The sequence below is a fragment of the Esox lucius genome, chromosome 10, assembly GCF_011004845.1.
Source record: "Esox lucius isolate fEsoLuc1 chromosome 10, fEsoLuc1.pri, whole genome shotgun sequence".
NCBI lineage: Eukaryota > Metazoa > Chordata > Actinopteri > Esociformes > Esocidae > Esox > Esox lucius.
The window spans coordinates 15,909,388-15,926,936 of NC_047578.1; the positions used below are offsets into that span (position 1 = coordinate 15,909,388).

At 41.6% G+C, this 17,549-nt stretch overlaps 1 protein-coding gene across 5 annotated transcripts in view; it reads left to right on the forward strand.

Annotated features, from left to right (window-relative positions):
- Positions 1–16,724, forward strand: part of LOC105012755 (CMP-N-acetylneuraminate-beta-galactosamide-alpha-2,3-sialyltransferase 1) — a 39,634-nt gene extending 22,910 nt beyond the window's left edge. For 3 of the 5 annotated variants that reach the window (XM_034294893.1, XM_010873813.4, XM_034294892.1), the window contains 7 exons: positions 172–316; positions 689–1,508; positions 3,997–4,190; positions 11,644–11,823; positions 13,074–13,119; positions 13,351–13,470; positions 14,954–16,724. In XM_034294893.1, the coding sequence (XP_034150784.1) occupies positions 1,158–1,508; positions 3,997–4,190; positions 11,644–11,823; positions 13,074–13,119; positions 13,351–13,470; positions 14,954–15,127 (1,065 nt within the window). In that variant the 5' untranslated portion in view covers positions 172–316; positions 689–1,157 and the 3' untranslated portion in view covers positions 15,128–16,724. Of the gene's footprint in view, positions 1–171; positions 317–460; positions 541–688; positions 1,509–3,996; positions 4,191–11,643; positions 11,824–13,073; positions 13,120–13,350; positions 13,471–14,953 lie in introns of all 5 variants that reach the window. The other 2 variants (XM_010873814.4, XM_020049968.3) reach the window with 2 other exon arrangements.
- Positions 16,725–17,549: the final 825 nt, after the last annotated feature.

Sequence of the window (17,549 nt, forward strand, 5' to 3'; positions counted from 1 at the left end):
TGAACATCTCCATATACTGTTTATACCTTACTAGTGATGTGAACAACGCAACATAATGTTTACACTTTATTGGTGATGTGTGTGTGCTGAGGTTAGCAGTTCAGCTGTGATGTCAGGGTGATGTTTTTCTAAAACCAATCTCAGTACCTTATTCTTCATCTTCCCTTCCAGACACTCTCAAGCCCTCCAAAGTCACCCCCTATAGGACAGGCTTTATTCCTGATCAACAAACATCCCAAGACTAAGGTCTCTTTTTCCCTTGGTGTTAGAGATCTCCACTGACATTGACATGCAATACAATGTAAAGAGAAAGAAGGTGAAGTTTGTTTTTGTTTCCCCTCATGTTGTCACCTTGGCATCATTTCAAAGGGAGTTTTCTGTGTGAACTTTAGCAATAGACTTGCTTTTGCTGAATACAAATAATACCCTGAAATGTTCTGTGTTTCTGTGCATTTAACAGTAAATCTAGGTATTGCTGCTGAATTGGGAAAATGTGGAAGTAGTTCCCAGAAGGTCTTCCTGCTTCTCTGTTGTAGCTAGGTATACTGTATAGCTTGGTTCTGGAAATACTGCAGTCACACTGTTAAAATGTAAAATTGTATTACTAGTGATGGTCGTGAAAATATAACCATTAAGTCATCCAGCTGTGTGTGTGTATTTCCATAAAATGTATTTTATTTCTTTCTAGGTGAATGATTGACTAGAAAGAGGAAGAGTACAGATCCACCAGTCATTGACCTCATAGAATAAGCAGAAGAAGAGCAACTGGATGTAGTCAACAACCTGGCCATCGTCAAGTTGACAGCAAAATCTTGGATTATTTTATTATTTCTCCGAGGACGAGTAATGGACATACATACACTTGTATTCCTTATCTGTGGATTTCTGTAATGGAGTGACTTTTCAAAAAAAAAAATACAGAATGCAGTGGCTTTCCCAACAACATATTAGCAACTAGTTCTGGTCCCCTTTCTCTCTGAGATGTTTTTCATGTTGTTCTTTTCTAACACCATGAAGTGGGCCCTGTAATTTTGATGAGGATGACAGGGGCTGTTTCAGTTCATCAGAGGCATCCAGCGTTAGAGCTATGAAATCTCCTGGGGAGGAAATATTGTCAGACATCACTTGGAAATAGCAATTTTCAAAAGGTGGTTCTAATGTGCATTTTCCCATTCCCTCACTTTCCCCGAAAACTGAGCTTTACCTGCCACTACGCCATGTCTCTACTGAAGCGGAGGAAGATTAGGGCTTTTACTGTATTATTCTGCATCGTAACTTTCACCATGTTCCTCTTCAGTTACACGTTGCACGATCCCTCTCTGTACTTCTTTAAATACCCCTTCCGCCTGCCGGACAGCTTCTTCTCCAAAGGCCAGTGTGGCTGTCAACAGTGTATGACAGAGCTGGATGACGACCCGTGGTTCACTGAGCGGTTCAACCTGTCCGTCCATCCTCTGCTGACTAGGAGGAACAGCCTGCTGACTGATGACACATACCGCTGGTGGCAGGTGAGACATGACGAGAATATTGTTCTGGTTGAACCGGGATGTGGACATTAAGTTAGTGTTTGATTTGAGGGTAGAGTTTTGGTTTAACCAGGATGGGGACATTAATTTAGTGTTTGATTTGAGGGTAGAGTTTTGGTTTAACCAGGATGGGACATTAATTTAGTGTTTGATTTGAGGGTAGGGTATGGAAAACAGTCAGTCTACTGAGTGATGACCTTTATAGGGGAAGGCAGGTAAGATATATTCTGAGACGTACAAGCAAATTGCCATAGGTGAGATTGGTTCCGTTTAATCTCTTAACTAAACCCTCTCCTACATATCCTAGTCAATTGATCAATAACATTTTATTTATATAGTCATTTTTACTTCAGCAGTTCTCACAAAGTGCTTTTACAGATACCCAGCCTGAAACCCCAAAGAGCAAGCAACAAGAGGTAAAGCACAGTGGGTTGGAAAATATCTTAATAGTGTCCAAAATTAGGAAGAAACCTAGAGAGGAACCAGACACTGAGGGGTGGCCAGTCCTCTTCTGGCTGTGCTGTGTGAAGATTATAAGAGTACACAACCTTTCGCGCAAGGTCAGTATTTTTGCATGATCAGAAGACAAGCAGATCAATAAATGCTAGTCAGCTGTGACCAGGATCCTTAAACAAAATGCAAGTCCACAGCATAACTAGGTAGGCAGGACAGGAACAATCAGGGACAATCCGGGTTAGGGTTGCTGTGGCCAGTGAATCATCAGGAACCATCAGGGAGGAACCCTATCTACAAACATCCAGGAGGACTTTGGATAGGGACAGCTACGAGTCATTTGGGCCTGGTAGTCCTTGGAGGTGGTCCTAGGGCACATGTCCTCCTGTGGTCATACAGGACACCAGGAAGGTTAGAAAGAGGATTCATAAGGATACCTCAGTATACTATTTCTCCATCCTGATGGTAGCGTAATAACTCCAGGTTTGGGCTACAGGACAGAACTCTCAAGGGAATGTGTAACCCCCAAGCTTAACTTAATCATAGATTATTGCAATGTTAAAACTAGTTTGAGTCAGCTTTGGATTAGGTGGTGGCTGATTTCAAATATTGTGCCAGGAAGAAAGGAATATCTACTAAATGAATACCATTCAAAAGTTCTAGAGACACCTAGATCTAAAAAACAGGATAATTCTCTCCCTATTACTAAATATGCCAGGGATTATTTTTGAACCTAAAACAGTGCATCACAGTTTGTCTGTTTGTTCTTGGTAGATCTATGGCAGGGTCATGTATAATGAAGAACAAGCTGCCAATCACTTAATAGCTAGGTTGCACCATCTAACAGTGAAAACGTCAGTAGTGGTTCTAAAGGTACACCATGGCCTGTTTTAATTCAAACATCAAAAGTCCCAAATTTATTCCTAGGCTGTACTGTGTTGCTTCTACCAATTAGACTCCATTACATGAAATCGAGATACACACACTGGAGGTGTAAGGATCCAATGCCCCGAGACACGACATCAACTGCACGTGTCACCGTCAGCCATGTCCAATCAGCAGCCTCTATCAAGCTGAGGTTATAGCATTAACCCTCACACCTTGTCCAATTAAACGTAGCCTAAAAAAAGATACATTTACTGGAAGGTAGCCAGCTGTCTTCCACGGATCATTTCAAAAGAGGTTTCTCGAGTGTGGCTTGAAGAGACGGTGGTTGTAGTCCACTGTATAGCTCGGTCAAAGATAGATGTGTGTCTGATCTAGAACGCAGCGCCACTGCCTTCAGCGCGTACTCTCATTGTGGTGATAAATGCCAAAGGTTTTCGGAACGTTGCTGCCAGGCATATGCCACTCTGTCTGCTTGTCTTGTCTCTCTCCCTACGTCATTCCCGAGAAGCAGCAGACCTACATCCCATCCGTCGGGCTAGTGCCACACCGTTAGACCTGTCTGTACACTAGTTGCCCCCCCGTCGTGAACACAGAGAACGGCCAGTGGATCGATCTTTGGCCCAGATTCTGTCAACATTCTGGTGAATGACAAGTCTCGTCTGAGAGATACGGCATTTTAAAAATAGCAGCTATTGGCCGAGATGGTGGTGGTGTAACCAGTACTTGAAAATATTCACTTTCGCAAGGTCACGTCCCTCACCCTGTTTTACACAAAGTGATGATATTTCCAACAAAGGACACTCTCCTTCCAAAGAAAAGTTTGCCTTGGGTACCGATAAGGTTGATGGCCAATGGATTTTGACTACTTTGAATTTTGTGAAAAATACAATACAATACAAAAACAATGCTGATTTCACATCCATCAACAGCGATCGGACGAAGCAATATGTTTTGAATTTCTTGTTAAATGACCTTAGTTAAAGAAGGCCTGCTTTGCCGTGTCTGTCCGCTATAGGCCTGCGTTATGCCTCCATTACCTGCCTCTATCTCCACTGACTCAGCTGTGTCCTCAGGGGTTGGAGACAAAGGCAAACTGACTGTCACCTCTTTGCTCGCTCTCTCTTTCCAGTGGTTACAGGCGGAGCAGCAGCCCGCCAACTTCAGCGAAGTGGTGGAGAAGTTGTTCCAGGTCATCCCTGATGCTGACCTGTACATGGATGCTGGTCCTGAGCGCTGTAGGACCTGCGCCGTGGTAGGAAACTCTGGAAACCTCAAGGGGACCCGCTACGGAACCCTAATCGACTCAAATGATGTCATCATCAGGTGACTGATCAAGCTTGTTTGGTTTCGTATATGAGTTGCACAACAGAGGGGTGGTAGCTAGGGAACAGGAAGGACAGATAAGAGTTATTTAGAATGGTTCGTTGCAAAACGATTCAGGTCTATTTGAATGTGCCACTGCTGTATTCCAGTTTCTTGATTCACAAGGCGTTCATGGCTAATAGCAGGGGTCTCCACCAGGTTGATTGAGTGATGCCCTCCAACCCATTTATGAATTGCTTGTGAACCAATTCTGAAGGTACATTAAGTTGTCATGTGTTCCACTGCTATCAACAAATCTCACCAGCATCAGACACTGCATAGCTACGATTTAATCAACACAGCATTGACATCACTGCACCCCTGCTCGGATGTTATTGACTTCAAAAGCCTAACACAATATCTGACAATTAATTTCCATCCTGTTGTCCCCTTCTGTCTGTGGTGTGCCTGTTTGGTCACTGAGTTGCTATGAACATCTGTGTCTTGTGGTTTGACAGAAATTCTTTGAACTTTCATCAAAACCTTACAAATGTTTTACTGTCAAATGTATGTCATGATACATATAAGTGATACATATAAATATCATTTGTACATATTATTGGTTAATTCTGTGAAATAGTTGCAGCAGTAGGCTATAGATTCATCCAAAACTAGAAGATACCTCTTTTGCTAGAAGCGTAATTAAGCACAATTTGCTATAACCGCAATTAATAGATGCGCTGTTAAAATGTTTTTAAAAACGTTTCTTTCCTGACTTTAAAATGTTTATCTATAACCTTACATCAAGTTTCACATTTTAAAATGAATTTTTTAAATTTTTTACATTTTTAGTCTGTTAAACCTCTATAGTAAAGTAACCTTTGGATTGTCCAAAATCATTAACAAAATCGAATTATATATATACATTTATACAGCATGTGTATACACTCACCTAAAGGATTATTAGGAACACCATACTAATACTGTGTTTGACCCCCTTTCACCTTCAGAAATACCTTAATTCTACATGGCATTGATTCAACAAGGTGCTGAAAGCATTCTTTAGAAATGTTGGCCCATATTGATAGAATAGCATCTTGCAGTTGATGGAGATTTGTGGGATGCACATCCAGGGCACGAAGCTCCCGTTCCACCACATCCCAAAGATGCTCTATTGGGTTGAGATCTGGTGACTGTGGGGGCTATTTCAGTACAGTGAACTCAATTGTCATGTTCAAGAAACCAATTTGAAATGATTCGAGCTCTGTGACATGGTGCATTATCCTGCTGGAAGTAGCCATCAGAGGATGGGTACATGGTGGTCATAAAGGGATGGACATCTAAACGATGCCCAATTGGCACTAAGGGGCCTAAAGTGTGCCAAGAAAACATCCCCCACACCATTACACCACCACCACCAGCCTGCACAGTGGTAACAAGGCATAATGGATCCATGTTCTCATTCTGTTTACGCCAAATTCTGACTCTACCATCTGAATGTCTCAACAGAAATCGAGACTAATCAGACCAGGCAACATTCTTCCTGTCTTCAACTGTCCAATTTTGGTGAGCTCATGCAAATTGTAGCCTCTTTTTCCTATTTGTAGTGGAGATGAGTGGTACCCGGTGGGGTCTTCTGCTGTTGTAGTCCATCCACCTCAAGGTTGTGCATGTTGTGGCTTCACAAATGCTTTGCTGCATACCTCGGTTGTAACAGTCAAAGTTGCTCTTCTATGAGCTTGAATCAGTCGGCCCATCTCCTCTGACCTCTAGCATCAACAAGGCATTTTCACCCACAGGACTGCCGCACACTGGATGTTTTTCCCATTTCACACCATTCTTTGTAAACCCTAGAAATGGTTGTTTGTGAAAATCCCAGTAACTGAGCAGATTGTGAAAAACTCAGACCAGCCCGTCTGGCACAAACAACCATGCCACGCTCAAAATTGCTTAAATCACCTTTCTTTCCCATTCTGACATTCAGTTTGGAGTTCAGGAGATTGTCTTGACCAGGACCACACCCCTAAATGCATTGAAGCAACTGCCCTGTGATTGGTTGATTAGATAATTGCATTAATGAGAAATTGAACAGGTGTTCCTAATAATCCTTTAGGTGAGTGTATGTTAAAGTATCAATTACATAGCTGTTGATGAGGAATAGTCCAAATTCAATTTAAACTGTACCTGTCAAATTAAGATAAACTACAGTTAATTACACCTGTGCGTAACAGCATCTTCCATTGCCTGAAAGACATTACAAACTGGATTTCCAATAACTTTCTTCAGTTAAACACTGTTAAAACCAAAGTTTTAATTATTGGCCCCCCATCTATTTCGGATGAAGTTCAGTTCGCTCTAGGATCGCTAGCAAACAATATTGTGACTGTGGCCAGACATTTGGGAGTTTTCTTTGATCCAGAGAATTTGAATATAACACAAAAATATAAGGTATAAATAAAAATATAAATATCCTTTTGTGGACAATGAGAAAATTCTACATGCTTTTATTTTATCTCGCCTAGACTACTGTAATGCTTTGTTTACATGCCTCAACAATAAGTCCCTAGGTAAACTCCAAGTTTTCAGAATTCAGCTGCCAAACTTCTTACAAGGACTAAATCAAGGTCTCATATAACCCCAGTGTTGGCAGCTCCACATAGCTTACCAGTGAAGTTACCAGGCAAAAACTCAGGCCTGGGAGGAGTTTGGTGAGACCATGGAGAAGGACTATCGGCTAGCCTCGAAGAGATTCTGGCAAACCGTCCGGCACCTCAGGAGAAGGAAACAGTGCCCTACCAACGCTGTTTACAGTAGAGGTGGGCAGCTGTTGACCTCAACTGGGGATGTCGTCGGGCGGTGGAAGTAGTACTTCGAGGATCTCCTCAATCCCGCCATCACGTCTTCCATTGAGGAAGCAGAGGATGAGGGCTCAGAGGTGGACTCGTCCATCACCCGGGCTGAAGTCACAGAGGCAGTCAAGAAACTCCTCGGTGGCAAGGCACCAAGGGTGGATGAGATCCACCCTGAGTACCTCAGGTCTCTGGATGTTGTGGGGCTGTCTTGGTTGACACGCCTGTGCAATATCGCGTGGCGGTCGGGGACAGTGCCTCTGGGATGGCAGACCGGGGTGGTGGTCCCTCTTTTTAAGAAGGGGGACCGGAGGGTGTGTTCCAAATATAGGGGGATCACACTTCTCAGCCTCCCCGGGAAAGTCTATGCCAGGGTACTGGAGAGGAGAATACGGCCGATAGTAGAACCTCGGATTCAGGAGGAACAGTGTGGTTTTCGTCCGGGCCGTGGAACGCTGGACCAGCTCTATACCCTCTACGGGGTGCTCGAGGGTTCATGGGAGTTTTCCCAACCAATCCACATGTGTTTTGTGGATTTGGAAAAGGCATTCGACTGTGTCCCTCGCGGCATCTTGTGGAGGGTGCTTTGGGAATATGGGGTCCTGGGTCCTTTGCTAAGGGCTGTCAGGTCCCTGTACGACCGAAGCAGTAGCTTGGTCCGCATTGCCGGCAGTAAGTCAGACTTGTTCCCAGTGCATGTTGGACTCCGGCAGGGCTGCCCTTTGTCACCGGTTCTGTTCGTAATTTTTATGAACAGAATTTCTAGGCGCAGCCAGGGGCTGGAGGGTGTCAGGTTTGGGGACCACACGATTTCGTCTCTGCTCTTTGCGGATGATGTTGTCGTGTTGGCCCCTTCAAACCAGGACCTTCAACATGCACTGGGACGGTTTGCAGATGAGTGGCCATGGTCCTCAGTCGGAAAAGGGTGGCTTGCCCACTTCAGGTTGGTGGAGAGTGCCTGCCTCAAGTGGAGGAGTTTAAGTATCTAGGGGTCTTGTTCACGAGTGAGGGAAGGATGGAACGGGAGATTGACAGACGGAAAAGAGCTGAGGTGCAAGGCGAAGCTCTCGATTTACCGGTCAATCTATGTTCCTACTCTCACCTATGGTCATGAGCTTTGGGTCATGACCCAAAGGACAAGTTCCCGGATACAGGGGGCCGAAATGAGCTTTCTCCGCAGGGTGGCTGGGCGATCCCTTAGAGATAGGGTGAAAAGCTTGGTCACCCTGGAGGAGCTCAGAGTAGAGCCGCTGCTCTTCCACATCGAGAGGGGTCAGCTGAGGTGGCTTGGGCATCTATTCTGGATGCCTCCTGAACGCCTTCCTGGGAAGGTGTTCCTGGCCCGTCCCACTGGGAGGAGACCCTGGGGAAGACCTAGGACACGCTGGAGGGACTATGTCTCCCGGCTGGCCTGGGAACGCCTCGGTGTCCCCCCGGAAGAGCTGGAGGAAGTGTATAGGGAGAGGGAAGTCTGGGCATCTCTGCTTAGACTGCTGCCCCCGCGACCCGGCCCCGGATAAGTGGAAGATGGATATTTTTTTAAATTATTATTATGTTAATGCATTTCTATTGTGCCTAAAACACTTTGTGTATGTACTTGTACTAGAAAAGTGCTGTTCAAATAAAGTAATTATTACTGCAAGAATAACAAGAACCCCAACAGACAGTAGACAGAGATAATAAGCCAGGCTAGTAAATAAATAGGGATCTTTTTAAACCTCAAAATTCCTACCTAAAAAAATTTAGAATATTTCCATTTGGCTACGATATGACAATATCTTAATTATATTGGGCAACACTGTTTTTAATGTTTCTTGATAGAGAAAGCTTGTCAATGGGCTATTCATAACATCTTCTTTACTGGGCAAGTCGGTTTCCCTGGAAAGATTGTTTACACTAGCCTATTTCCTTTGGCATTTTGGTTGCATTCAGGAGTGGTAATTTTATTGCTTTATTTTTCAAAAGGATATTTGCCCAGACAGCCAATTTAGATCTATGGCTTTTCACCAATCAAATTAGCTATTTTACCAAATAACCTTATTTTCCTTGTAACATTGCCAGAGTAGCCTGTCATTTAGGTAACCTTTGTGTTTTATTAAAAACTATTCAGCTAATGTCTCATGCAGGTTTACATGACATTTAGCAATTCATAAAATGCATTTCTATAAGACAAATATGTCCCTTTATTAGTTTTCATTAATATGTCATTATTCTATAAGAGGTATTTCCATGCCAATACATTATACAAAAACAGAGGCGCACCCATCTCCCGACCATGAATGTAGGGCCCCGCTATGGGTTTTCCCCATTCACTAGCAGTTACTTACCTGTACTGTATATACTCTAAGTAAAGATATCTTACACGTCAGCCCCTGCTGCGGAACCAAATGCATGGTGATTTAATTACGCAGAGAGACAGGGACAAGCAACACAAGATTTATTGGTTTGCTTTTAACAAAATCCTTTTCTGCACTACAGGATTACAAGTGCTGGATTTCTGTAGGCATACAGTTCATACCGCACTGGGTCCCAATTCCAAATGACACCATATTCCCTATTGTGCACTGCTTTTAACCAAGGCTTTTGGCCCAGGTCAAAAGTAGAGTACTAAGAAGGCAATGGGGCACCATTTAGCACATGGCTGCTGCTACAGTATGACTTAGATAAACGCTTGATTGCCAAACCCAACGCTGCAAATGAAAAAGATGTCGTCTGTGCCCTGCGTCAGAAAAAACACTGTTAAAATTAGAAACTGTCTACGTAAGACTTGGACATCACAGCAGATTGCTACAACATGACTCACAGCCAGCGCATTGCCCGAAGTCATGTAAAAATATAGTATCCATCCCATTTCATGTAATGAAAGTGAATATTACCAGCAAAACACTGCGCTCTTTCTAAGGTAAAACAGCTCTTTTCTTCTGGTTGTATGAGCTGCTATATCACAGCAGTCAACGATGCAGTGGGCTCTTTTTTTAAACCTAATTAGCTTGTCTTGAGTTTAAGACGCTTACAGCGGTATATCAGCGGTGGATTAAACGTCAATCAATTTCTAATCTCTGTATGATTAGGTAAAGCCTCAGCACATAACTTCCGGGAAGTTGAATCCTAAATCACGACATATGTATTGATAGCTATGCACTCCACATCTTTGAGTGAGAAGCCCAGATTTTAGATTTGTTTTCTGCACTGATTTTCAACGATTTTATTCAATTTATATAATAATTTTATGCAATCATTTATTCATAAATGTTTACAGAAATGCCCTTTCATAGTGCAGAAAACACAAGTACACCCCTATTCTTAATTGTTGGTGCTGCCGCCCTTTGGGTGAAATATGGGCCAAACATTTGGCTGTTTCCTGTAACTGTCTACCAGACTCATCCATCAAATGCGAGGAATTTTGCTCACTATTCTTTACAGTACTGCTTCAACTATGCTTTGCTGTCTTGAAGTCCCACCATCGCATTTGATAACATTGAGATCTGGGCTTTGACTCTGCCAATCTATAACTCTCCATCTGTTATTTTTGAGGTTGCATGTTTTGGGTCTCTTGCCCTCTTGCAAGATCCATGTTCTGGTTACCTTCAACTTTTTGACAGATGGCCTTGCATTGTACTAAAAAATTCTCTGGTACAATATGGAATTTATGGTTGACTCAATAATGGCAAGTTGGTCAGGCCCTGAGGTAGCAAAGCAGCCCCAAACCATAATGCCACTGCCTTTATGCTTTACTGTTGGTCTTCTTTTCATTTTTGCCAAACATGGTGTCGGGCATTGTGGCTGAACAACTCAGCCACAATTCAAGTTGTGGTCTTGCAAACGTATATACAAACATAGTCCTGATATTCATGAAGGGTTTTTCTCTCCAACCTCCCATGTAGGCCAAGTGTCTGCAGTCTCTTTTTGATTGTTGACTCATGTACATTGACAATGATTCTGGCAAGAGAGGCCTGTAGATCCGTTGATGTCACAGGTTTTTTATAGACTTCTTTGCACATCATTTGGTCAGCTCTTGGGTTGAATTTAGTGGAATGACCTGTCCTATGTAGATTGCCAGCGGCCTAGATGCTTCTCCATTTGTAGATATTCCATAGGAAAGTAGAATGATGTACTTCAAATTGCTTGGAGTGTTTCTTATCATTTTGGAAGACTGGACCCTCCAAAATTACTATCTAATAATCGATAAATGTTCAACTATTTCTGATTGTTATTTTGAATTGGGTTACCTTTACTGATGAATGTGGTTTGAATTTAGGTCAAATACCATGTATCCACTGACTGTGCATACAAATATTTGGAGATTTCCTTTTTGAAGAACATATTAAACAGCAAATACCACAGCAATACCTTTAATGCACTTCCTGTTCCTGGGACACACATATGACTTGTATGATCATGGGAAAAGCAGAAATTCAACACAGGATGTAGATATTCAGCATCTCATGAAGACCGATCAAATCAGAATGTTCAGTTAAACCTTTGTTTCATCACTAAGTTCACACTCCAAAAGATACCTCCAGGCATACAACCGCAAAGCGTCTATGTTGAGTCGTACCTAAAAGCAGATTATTCACGTTACAATATACCAGAACACACTGTAAGCCTAAACCTGCACCCTACAGAATGAACCAAGCTCCTACCTCAGGCTATGAGGAGGATGTTGGCAGCCGGACCACTCATCACGTCATGTACCCAGAGAGTGCCATAGATCTGGACAACACCACCAGTCTTCTGCTCATCCCCTTCAAGACTCTGGACCTACAGTGGATCATCAGTGCCTTGACCACAGGCTCCATCCAACAGTGAGTAAACGATGCTGATGCAGTACCTTCACAAAAACATTTATTAGGTGAACCTCACACAAAAAAGACCTCTAGAGTGCCTAAGGAATTGTTTGTGAAACATGGAAACCATGGAAACTAGGGACACATGGTGAAGCACTTTTTATCAGCATGATTATGATGAATATTTACAGTTCTGATAGCCTTGCCAGTTCCTTATGCTTTGCCATGTAGACATGCTTAATTCGATTAAATGCCCCAGACATACACAATTTGTTAACACATAATAATAATAACAACTATAGGGTACTTGCGAGTAAATACTTCTCAAGTAGTTGACATGTGCGCTGCAGTTCATCACCCTTCACCTAGACCTTAGAGTGGGGGACCGTGAATTTCATCCAATATTGAAGATATGGCTGGTGGGGGCTGAATAAAACACATGGGATATGGGTTGTACATGAGATCATATGATAATGACATGCACCTTTTCCATCTCCTCAAGGCGGATATTCTCAAGGTCTTTATGCTGCAATGACCCAGATGCTTTAACTAATCTGCATTAACCATCTACCCCAAATTAAGCTTCTAAGCATGTAGATTCTAAGCATGTGGATTTTCATTTGTCTCCTTCACTCGGGTCATTTTATGTCGCTTCTACTGGAAAGCTTACATCCTCAACATCCTTACTGCATGATGAGGACGTGGAAGGTGTGAGAAGGGAGAGACAAGGAGCAAGGTGTGAGGAGGTTGTTTAGGTGGATTGTAGCTGCCTGCAGGAGTATTTACTTGCACCTTGAGTCTCAAGGTTGAACTGCGGCTTTATAATGCTGTGGGTCAGCTGGTCAGGATATCTTAGAGCTCTAACGTTAGTTATAATGCAGTACTGCTTGAATCCAGGTAAAGGTAACATAGCTGTTGAAACCTTGGTATCTATTACATTTATTGCATCAGCTTTACTTTTCTTTTCATACTTTCGGCAACTTATGGTTAACAGTCTACCTGGAAATTAATCTTTTTCCCAGGGTCTCTTTTGTGGGGGATTTCCATGTGCTCATTAGCTCAGTCACTGCTGATAGCAAAGTGTCAAACCAGATGTGCTACGAGAAATTTAACAAAGTTGGCAATGTCACTGTTTATCAAGGATCATGTAAAATTCATCAAAGATAATGGCATATGCTAATAGTATCAATGATACTTTGTTTTCCCTTAGATCCAGGATAATAGTTTTAGAATAGGCTAATTAGTATATTTACTTTGGTTTCTTGCAGCACGTACATTCCCGTCCAGTCCAGGATCAAGGCAAACAGGGACAGAGTGAGTGAATCTTTCAGCTACATTAAATATTGACCACTCTAAACCATTACTTCTGATCAAAGCCCTATTGGTCCATTTTTTTTGGAGTGCCTTACACTCTGACACAAAACAATGCAGAATTACTGGACTGTTATTCAGCCTATTAAGAGCTATTGATTGATTTGTTGATCGATGAAATGTAATGCCCTTCAAGGCGAAATTCTGTTAAAGCTGTTCTTTTGCATTTTTCAGGTGTTGATATACAGCCCAACCTTCTTTAAGTATGTCTATGACACCTGGCTGGAGAATCACGGCCGATATCCCTCCACTGGCTTCCTCAGCCTGTTGTTCGCCATTCACATCTGTGACACGGTGAGTCAACCCACTTTCACAAACTCAGCACGTCACTTGGTGTCTGTCCGCCTACATTCTGTACACTATTAGCGTGTCCACCTATGACTCCCAACCATGTGATTGGTTTCTGTTTTGAGTTTGCAGTGAAATCATACTGAGTTTAATGCTGAACAAATAGTCCCTGGTGGCCAAGGAAATTAAAGTCACTAATGGAAGTAAATCCACCTCTAAAGTAATGTCCGCAAAAAGGCTGAAGCTTTGTAGTAGCACCCAGTGCCTGAAAGAGGGGCCTAACGCAGCATTGTGGTAGGTTAGTTTTAGGTATCTACACAGTAGGTTCAAATTTGCTCTTACCATGTGCCGTGCACACTCCATAAGCAACATTAGATATTAGACTAGACCCTGTATGTAGGGCCCCAAACCAAACTTTTTTTCAGAGATTGCATAAGCATACCCAGCAGGCAGTTTTCACATTTGTTTTCCCTTTTATTTCAGTCCCTTTGTCAATCAATTATTCCATGTCAGCTGTTTAACTGATTACTAAGTTATCTAAACCTCTGCCTGGGTGGTTTGGGTGTGTGTTTAGGGCTCACCAAAACTCTAGAGACTTGATTTTATATAATTTAATACACGATTATAAGTGCCAAAAGGAAAATATACTGTCCTATGTTACATGAAACCTTATTATTTTAAGACTGCAGGTTGCCTGCTATGTTAACCAAACTGGCTAAGCAGTTCATCATTTTGTTTGTAAATGGAATCTCTGTTGCAGTGATGCATTTGAGTTTATGGCACACGCCCATATCTTTTGACCGAGTCATTCACTTCCAACGTCCTACAGTTGTTACACAGAGCTCAACCCAGTCTATGTGAGAAAACTTAGAAATATTTTCCAGTAGCTGTATACTGACATCTAGAGCTAGACTATTGCATTGCCCTGTCCATAGGCCTATGTTGGCCTGACACATCAATTAGTACAGCAGCATTGCTCCAGGCTCATTCATCAGTTATGGTGGTATTTGATCATGGCATTTTCTTTATAGACACTTCTTCCAAACTTTAAGTTCCTTCAATATCTTAGTAATTATTGATTGGAAGGCATTTTTCAGATTAAAGGATTTTCGTGTTTTCTTATTAAATAAACAGTTTCTAAAAACAGAAAATAATTGTAAATGTTTTTGTTAGTTGTGAATTCTTCATGTCGATTTTTTGTCAGTTTTGTCAACAGGTTTTCACATTGTGCCAATGTCAAGGGAGAGCAGTTACTATCACAATTCATTCATGAAACACCTCATTAGTTCTGTGGCACATGGTAATATCTGTGTCAAAGTCATATGTCATACTGTAGAGCCAACACCTGCGGCATTATGCACATAACTGGTATAATGAGGAACTGACAGCCAAGGGGGTCTATCCGTGCCTTGCATCATTTAGGTGAGTGTGTATGGGTTTGGGGAAAGACCGTTATCAAAGTAATTTTGTATTGGGTTGTATTATTTAGGTGAGTGTGTATGGGTTTGGATCCGACCATTACGGGAACTGGCACCACTACTGGGAAGAGAATAATATGGGAGGAGCATTCCGCCACACTGGTGTTCATGATGGGGACTACGAGTACAACATCACCCTGCTTCTGGCCGACAAACACAAGATAAAGATGTTCAAAGGCAGATGAGTCCAAAGATGGCCCAAGACCTATAATCCTCTTGAACCTAAATCCTGTCGACTCAGGGGTTATGGTTTTGATACACAGCTAATGCTAGTGGACTCATACTGATGCCTGAAAAATTTTAACAATTTCCTATTCCTATTTAGCCTGTTTTATACTATAAGCCAATGAAATGGAAGTGAATTCTCTCAAACCTTCTGTAATGTTTTGTTCCAAAATCAGGAAATAATGAATTCTCACCTTGCCCCTCTCACCCTATCCCTTTCCCCAGGAGATCCCAGGATACTTGTCCAGTATGTCAGGTCTAATGAGTATGTGGAAGACAGGAGCAGTCTCTAGCTTGTTGCCTCGCTGCAACCTAGGCCCAGGCAAGGCTCTCCAGATGGCTGCCTGGTGGGAGAGTCTTTCATGTCTCTGTTAGTTACGCTTATAAACAAGATCCGGTGTTAACATCTTTGTAGGCTACTGACGGAGGCAATTACTAAATGGCTGTCCTATGGGAGAATTTAAGTAACAACCACAGTCTGCTTTTAATATCAAGGCATCTTGCTGCTCAAATAACATATATATGGTGGATCAAATAGTGCGTCATTCTGAAGATTAGTATTGAAACTACTGACAGTGTTGCCATTTTAAATTAAGTGCCTTATCCATTTAATTCATATGACTAGTTAAGCAGGTCCAAGGTGCCTTTGATATTCTTGTTCCTTTTTTAGATTGAATAAATTTCATTTGTCAAATTCTGTATTTACATTCATGTAACTGACGATTGAAATTCTTGTAATATTACTGTTTACATTTCTCATAGTTTGATGATCATAATCAACAATGTTTTGTTACCTATTTTAATTGATTGATTTTTTATTAATTTACATTGAAATGTATGATTTTACATTCTAGGATTGCCATATGCATTATGCATAGCCATGTTTCCTGTGAGGGATCAGTGCTATATTCTTTGCTCGAGGATTTTACAGGACCTGCTTCTCATGCCAGCTCTGTAATATCTCATGACCAAATGTGTTATTATATTGTTGTACAGGCTTCTCGGATATTAGGAGCTCCTCAAAAACATTAGCTGGACTCCATTACAGAGGGTTGTAAATCCTAGTGACCTAGCACTGAGGGGATCATCGGTTTGACATTAATTAAATGTGATCGTTGAATGCTGTCAGATTTTGAACCCCTCAACCTTTACTTTTACATCGGGGGCTTGAATCTTATGTTATTGCCTTCAATCATACAAGAAAGAATTATTGTGTGTTTTCATTTTACCTTTTAGCTGACCCCACAAAAACTAACAGAAGTGACATTGATATTCCTGTGTTTTAAGAAAATTGATATTCCTGCATTTTAGGTTTAATGAGGTCAACTTAAGGAGGTCACTGTTTCTTCATTTTTAAAAGTCATTATTACTTTAAAAACAGTATTGCTGTGTGCCTTGAGACAACGCTGCCAGACAGTAGATATCTTTGTTGCTCCAAATAATTTATTTCCCCTTCTTCAATTATTTTTGAGATTTGTTTGTTTGTAAAGGAGATCTCTATGTATGAATATTGTAATTGATGTTAAAAACATTTTATTAAATCTATATGCAACATCAGTGATAATAACGCAGCCCACATTATTTTAACAATACACTCCCACCTACACACACACTGTAACCTATGGGATAATTGGATGAATTGCGTCATTTGCTGCTGTTTCTGCTTTAGAATTATAATCACATTTTGATCTCTTGATTCTCATGTTGATTCTCATTAACTATTTAAAGTGCCTATGTAGACATTCACACTCTACATATTGTGTCATAAATGTTTACATATTTAGCCAAACCAATTAGGATGAAAGCTACGAGCAGCGTTGTACCACACTTGCGTTGTACTCAACACAGAAGACCTCATGAAGAATTCTTGACATTGCATCGGAAGTTGTGGGCCTTGGGCTTGTACCATGTACATTTTGGACAGAAATGGCAGAAGATTGAGACAACTCTGCCAGTCAGTAGATATTTCTGTTGCTCCAACTCATTTATTTTCCCTTCCTCAATTATTTTTGCATGTGTTATGTGTTATAAGACCCAGAGTCACCAGTGAACTGTTGAAACAATAATAATAATAATAACCAACATTAACAAGGACAATAGTGTTTCCATTGTTTGAGCATGTCACTTGCAATGCAGAGATTGGGGGCTATGATTCCAATGAGGGACTGTTGAACTTTTGTAATCTTGTGAAATTTTCATTTTGACATAGCAGGAGACAGATTTTGTAGAAGGCTGATAGTACCCGTGCACACTTATTCATTGAAAGAACAACTACTCCAGAATGAGGTAAACCTATTATATGAGGGAGAAGAAAAAGAATGATAATAATGAATGCCAAAAAAACACAAGGCTTCAGCTCCTTTGATTGCAGAAGCCATAATG